This window comes from Magnolia sinica, chromosome 12 (assembly GCF_029962835.1).
Source record: "Magnolia sinica isolate HGM2019 chromosome 12, MsV1, whole genome shotgun sequence".
Taxonomy (NCBI): Eukaryota; Viridiplantae; Streptophyta; class Magnoliopsida; order Magnoliales; family Magnoliaceae; genus Magnolia; species Magnolia sinica.
Genome location: NC_080584.1, coordinates 45,603,670 through 45,610,173, shown reverse-complemented (window position 1 = coordinate 45,610,173; position 6,504 = coordinate 45,603,670). Strand labels below are relative to the sequence as shown.

The 6,504-nt window shown below is 38.9% G+C and overlaps 1 protein-coding gene across 1 annotated transcript; it reads right to left on the bottom strand.

Annotated features, from left to right (window-relative positions):
* Window positions 1–1,544: 1,544 nt before the first annotated feature.
* Window positions 1,545–2,444, bottom strand: LOC131220473 (uncharacterized). The gene is made up of 4 exons (XM_058215369.1): window positions 2,212–2,444; window positions 1,899–2,108; window positions 1,724–1,816; window positions 1,545–1,642 (listed from the first exon to the last, which is right to left on the bottom strand). Exons 2-4 carry the CDS (start codon window positions 2,052–2,054, stop codon window positions 1,562–1,564), a joined length of 330 nt encoding a protein of 109 aa, XP_058071352.1. The 5' UTR covers window positions 2,055–2,108; window positions 2,212–2,444; the 3' UTR covers window positions 1,545–1,561.
* Window positions 2,445–6,504: the final 4,060 nt, after the last annotated feature.

Here is a 6,504-nt window from a genome sequence, read left to right as displayed (position 1 = left end):
TGGCAATGGTAAGACTTTTACCAACGAAATTAAAAACTTTGTTAAGACTTTTACCTACCAAGTGTTAAGACTTTTACCTACGAACATTTTCGTAGGTAACAACTTTGTTAAAACTTTTACCTACGAACATTTTCGTAGCTAAAAACTTTGTCAAAACTTTTACCTACGAACATTTTCGTAGCTAAAAACTTTGTTAAAACTTTCACATATGAATTTTTTCATAGGTACAAACGGTGTTAGGACTTTTACCTACGAGCATTTTCGTAGCTACAAACTTTATTAAAACTTTTAGCTACAACATGTTTTGTAGGTACAAATTGTATTAAGACCTTTACCTACGAATGTTTCTGTAGCTATAAACTTGGTTAAAACTTTTACCTACGAATTTATTCATAGGTACAAACGGTGTTAAGACTTTTACCTACGAACGTTTTCGTAGCTTCAAACTTTGTTAAAGCTTTTACTTATGACATGTTTCGTAGGTACAAACTGTATTAAAACTTTTACCTACAAACATTTTCGTAGCTAATAACTGTGTTAATACTTTTACCTACAAAATTTTGCGTAGGTACAAACGGTGTTAAGACTTTTACCTACGAAAGGTTTCGTAGGTACAAACTGTGCTAAGACTTTTTACCTATGAAATTTGACGTAGGTAAAACTGTTGATGAAACTTTTACCTACGAAATGATTCGTAGGTAATAAAATGTGAATGAACCTTTTACCTGCGAAAAAATTCATAGGTAAAAATGTCGATGAAACTTTTACCTACGAAAATTTTCGTAGGTAAAAGTCTCTTTTTTTTTTTGCAAAAATTCTTGTTATACACCTATTACAATATATTTCATTATATTCATATTTCTATTTTTCCAAACAAACATAAACTACATCCATCCAAACACAAATCACATCCATACATACACAAATAGTCTTATCCACATTACATTCATCCACGCACAAATACATATAAGTTTAACATTCGTATATAAAATAAATCATAAATAAAATATGACAAATCACAAAGATGAAGGCGGAGGTGGTGAGGCATCGATGGGTAAGCGTGTAGCGAGAACCTGTAATATCTCCTGCATCCGTCGCTCATGCTCCACCCGCATATCCTCCATCCTCCTCTCTTGCTCCTCCCTCTGCCTCTCCTGCTCCTCCTTCTGCCTCTCATGCTCCTCCCTCTGCCTCGCCAATTGGTTTTTGATCTCGTCGACGGCGCCCCATAGATGTTGAACCTCTTTCTCTGCGATATCAGCTCAGCGTATGGCGCTCTCGCCAGCGACGGATCGGCTGGATGCAACTCTAGCGGGTGCCATGAGCTTGGCATCATGGCTAAGCCCACGTACATATCCAGAACATGTGTCAAGCACCTCGCTCAGGATCTCTGGCTCACTCCGCTGAGTACCATCAGGAGTGGGCTGACTGCGTATGGCATCCATCGCCGCCTGTGATGAAAACCTGAATTTTCATAACAAATAACATTATTATAATTCAATGCAATTAAATTTTACAATGTAACAATTTTTACCCAATTCTCGCTGGCTGTAGGATGTACCTAAGATCCCGTCGCCTGCCGACAATGAGTCTTTCTGTAGAAGTCTATTGGTCCGGGCTCCTGTCCAGTGACGGAATCTCGCTGCACAATCAAAATGACAATAGAGCTAATATAAATGCATGGAAAAATATATCAACTTAATAATAACCAGTAACTTCTTACCATGTCGCGACGAAGTTGTACAAATGACTTTGAACCAGCTATGTGGTTCACTTCCAACTTTCCCCTGTTCGCAGAATTTATTTTGCTCCTCTTCTGAACACATTATTCATAATATATTATTATTAATTACGAATTTAATTATTACCTTAAGATATCATAAATATGTAAATATTACCTGAAAAGACTCAGACGAAAATCTCTCACAGAGTATCCGCCAATCGTCAATGGTCACGTGCGGCGGTGCGGTCAATACGGCCTCCTCGAGGCTCCTGCACCGCTTGTACCGCTGGTGTAAATCACTGCGGTACTCCTTAAACCGCTCCTTGATCATGTCATCGACGACATGAGAAATGTACGGAACACTCAAATCCAAGACAAATTTATCCTGTAATTTTGTAAATAATGGATTAAGGTAATAAACTTATTAAGAAAATAACTTAACCATAAATGAAATTTTACAAAATAAAATTTAATTTACTAAATTTTACCGTAAGGCGCTGACGGATGTGCTGCCGCACATCATCTGTCACGTCTACCCAACGGGGGGTGGTGGTAGGGATCAGAGATCGACATAAGACACCGACCTCTGATGTAAACAACCTGACATTATCCCCAACAGGTCTAAGGCAGTCCTGTAGGAACTCTACTGTCACCCTACCCTCACGCGTAAGTCTCTGTAAAACTAACCCACGCGTGGGTCCACGTCCTCGTCGGCTGGTCGACGATGCTGTCACAAAAGAAATATGTAAGTCTATTGTATCAACAGAAGTCTTTAAAAGAAATATATGTCTAGACTTACATGCAGTGCTCGATGTATGAACGATTGAGGGATCAGATGCCTGTGATGCAACATGTGACGGTGATGCTGTCTCCGCCGCATCACGGGTGGAAGGGGTAGATTCAGTGCCCGAACGATGTCTCCCACCTGGTGCCATCACTAGATATGTGCGATGTACGAACTTGTAAATTTATACAATGTTAGTACAAGTGGAATATACTAAAACATTATACAAGTAGTGTTGATGGTAGAATGCATTTGTGCTTATGCTTAGAGAGATGATTAAAATATGATTAGATCATTACACTATAATGCATGTAAAATATAATAAAACTGTAAATATTAATCTATAACCTTTGAAAATTCCATTATACATTGTCATTCTATATTAAATACACATATTTCGTTGTAATACGAAACAACTCTGAGGTAAACTATCCAAAGTACTCCCTAGTAAGTTATCGTACGCTGCAGAATTATATGTCAAGCTGTGTAAAGCACTCGACATTGTTACAGCCAACATGTCAGTCACAATAGGAGAAATTTGGTCTCTCGAGACTCCATTCAGATGCGCAAGTGACATAACTGCATCTTCCATATGAAGTTTTCCATGGTTATAATCCTTTGTCAGCTCCGAAATTTCTCTGAGATTGTTTAATTTTTCATCTGAGTCAGCGTCGATATATTCCTCTCTACGCTCATCGACCAGACTGGGTATCTCTTTGGCCCTACCAAAAGAAGATAGTGCCGAAAAGTCCATCCGCAACAGTTGATGAAGTATGTTGCGTGCTTCCGCTACGCTCCGTTTTGAGGAGGACATGATCAGAAATTGACTCAACTGCAAATGTGGATTATAAACAAGTCAATTAAAGGAATAAATCATGACTTGTTATTTTCACGTATACATGTAATACATAAATTATTCGAATTGAAAAATGACATGTAAATTATGTGTACATTTAATAATCACCGTCTGTATCACTATCGCTTAGGATTATTTCTTCATCACCATCACTATCGCTGATCAGTATTTCCTCTTCATCGTCTGCAACGTCGTCATCAATGAAACCACTATCATCTCTAATAATGTCATGTATTATTGAGGCATCAACATGATCAGGTGGCACATCATCTCTGTCCAATTGCACCACATTAATATCAACATTTGAATTAGTCCCTATATCCCTAGATGACATGTCTTCTTGATATGCTTGTTCAACCCTAGACGTTTCAATTTCCCCATCCTCGTTATCTTCAACTTCTGGTACGGGAATGTCAAATACGTTCCTGGACTTTATTTTCTGTACCACGTGCCAAGAGCCACCTAACTTGGTGTCGGCGAGGTAAAATACTTGTTCAACTTGGCTGGCGAGGATAAATGGGTCATCCTTAAACCACTTCCGAGATAAATTTACGCTCGTAAAGTAGTTGTCAATCTGTATTCCCAACTTCTTATTTTCAATGTCCCACCAATTACATTTAAATAAGTACATCTGCTTTCTCATACAATAACTCAGCTCAATAATATCTGTCAAAACACCATAAAAGTCAATTTCTACCTCCTCATGCATTCCCTTTACAACCACCCCACTATTTTGTGTGGTCCTATACTTTTCACGTTCTTTAGTGTGGAACCGAATCCCGTTTACAATACAACCTGTATATCTAGATATACGTCTATCAGGGCTACACGCCAGTGAGTAAAGTGCATCAGACGCATCCACAGAGTTGCTAGCGCGCAACGTCTTCATCTATTATCACGTACAGAATGTAATTATTTAGGAATTTTCTTAGGTTTAAATATTATGCAATATAACAAAATTCTAAATGTGGTGAGATACAATGTGATATCTTACACGTTTTACGAACCATTCTAGAAACTGATCTTGATACATTCGATCATAATTTATTGGGTATTGGGACTTCATCTCCTCGATGTGTTCACTACACATAATTAGCACGTCATCAGCAAGAAACATTAAAATCATCGTATGCAGAGATACAATTATCAAGGAAAGACTTACTCTAAGTATGACTCTATTTCTTCACAGTTATGCAGCACATACCACCGCGCTTTTGCTAGATCCCCAAGGTCCATATCCTGAAATGTCGGGGTTCCTAAAGGACGGATGTTATGTGCGAATACAGATATGAGTCCTTGTTCATGCTCCTGCCCTTCATCGGCATTCCGATCTTCTCGGTTGAATCTAGTCTCTATGCCACGAAGATACATGGAGCAAAATGTCAGGCACTCATTATCAATGTATGCCTCTGCAATGGATCCCTCTGGACGTGCCTTATTCCTCACAAATCGTTTTAGTGTGTGAAGGTATCTGTACACAAAACTATATGTTAAAAAATATGGATATATGTAGTTTATGGAATGAATAAAATTTTTAATAGGTTCTACTACCTTTCGATCGGATACATCCAACGATATTGTACTGGGCCTGCAAGCTTCGCCTCATGCGGTAAGTGAATCGCTAGGTGTACCATAACATCGAAGAACGCAGGTGGAAATATTCTTTCAAGTTTGCAAAGGATTACGACAATGTCCCTCTCCAGTCGTTTAATAACCTCTACATTCAATGATTTCGAACACAAATCCTTAAAGAATATCCCCAACTCAATCAACGCCGCACTGATATCCTTGCTCAGGAATCCACGAATCGCAACCGGTAGTAGACGTTGCAGAAAGACATGACAATCATGACTTTTCATTCCTAATACCTTACAGTCCGTAATGTTTACGCGCCGAGATATATTTGACGCATACCCATCGAAAAACTTCACCGATCTCAACCATTCACATAAACGCTTCTTTTCTAGTTTTGTCAATGTGTAGCTAGCTGCTGGTATAGTATATGAATTTCCATGTGATTGCAAGTGCAACTCTTTCGTTAAGCCCATTGCTTGTAGATCCAATCGAGCCTTAAAACTGTCTTTTGTTTTCTTCTATATGTTCATCAATGTTCCAAAAATATTGTCACATATATTCTTCTCAATATGCATGACATCCAAGTTATGTCGCAATTTCAGATCACTCCAATAGGGCAACTCAAAAAAAAATACTCTTCTTCCCCTAGTTATAGTCCAATACTGTATGTTTCCTTTTCTTCAAGTGCGATGCCTTACCAAATTTAACTTCTCCAATGTTACTCAGTTGTTGTATCACATCTTTTCCAGATAGCTCTTTCGGGGGTGGCATATGATCTTGTTTGCCATCAAAGATCATCGTCTTCCTGCGCCAACTATGATCACTCAGAAGGAAGCAACGATGACCCATATAACACGTTTTCTTACCATGCTTCAATGATAATGAACAAGTCTCAATACCACATGTAGGACTTTCCCTTTGTGCTCCACCCAGACAAATTTCCATACGCAGGAAAGTCATTTATTGTCCACAAGACCGCTGCATGCAATCGAAATGTCTGTCCTGCAAATGTGTCATACGTCTGTATACCTTGACTCCACAACTCATTTAACTCATCTACTAACGGTTGCAAATACACATCAATGCCATTCCCAGGTGACCTGGGTCCAGGAATAAGCAACGACATCATGAAAAATGACTCCTTCATACACAACCAAGGAGAAAAATTGTAGGGCATCAGTACCACTGGCCACATACTGTACGAGCTACTCATATTACCAAATGGATTAAAACCATCACTTGCAAGACCTAGTCGAACATTGCGAGAATCCTCTGCAAACCAGTCATATTGTTTGTCAAAATTTTGCCAGGCTTCAGAGTCCGCAGGGTGCCTCAGTGTACTATCATCATGAACGCGTTTCTCCTTATGCCACCTCATATCTTCAGCCGTCTTACGAGACATAAACAATCTTTGCAATCTGGGTTTCAATGGGAAGTACCTTAACACCTTCTGTGGGATTTTCTTATGCTTGGCTTCGTTATACCTAGACTCTCCGCATTCTGGACACTTTTCAATATTTTCAAGCTCTTTCCAATACAATACACAATCATTTATACATGCGTGAA

Bases quoted from the DNA above. Each gene is read 5' to 3' on its own strand.
- LOC131220473 (XM_058215369.1), bottom strand. From the start codon at position 2,054: ATGATCAAGGAGCGGTTTAAGGAGTACCGCAGTGATTTACACCAGCGG. The intron at 1,817-1,898 runs GTAATATTTACA...TAATGTGTTCAG, and splicing joins TTTCGTCTGAGTCTTTTCAG to AAGAGGAGCAAAATAAATTC. The intron at 1,643-1,723 runs GTAAGAAGTTAC...TTGATTGTGCAG, and splicing joins TACAACTTCGTCGCGACATG to CGAGATTCCGTCACTGGACA.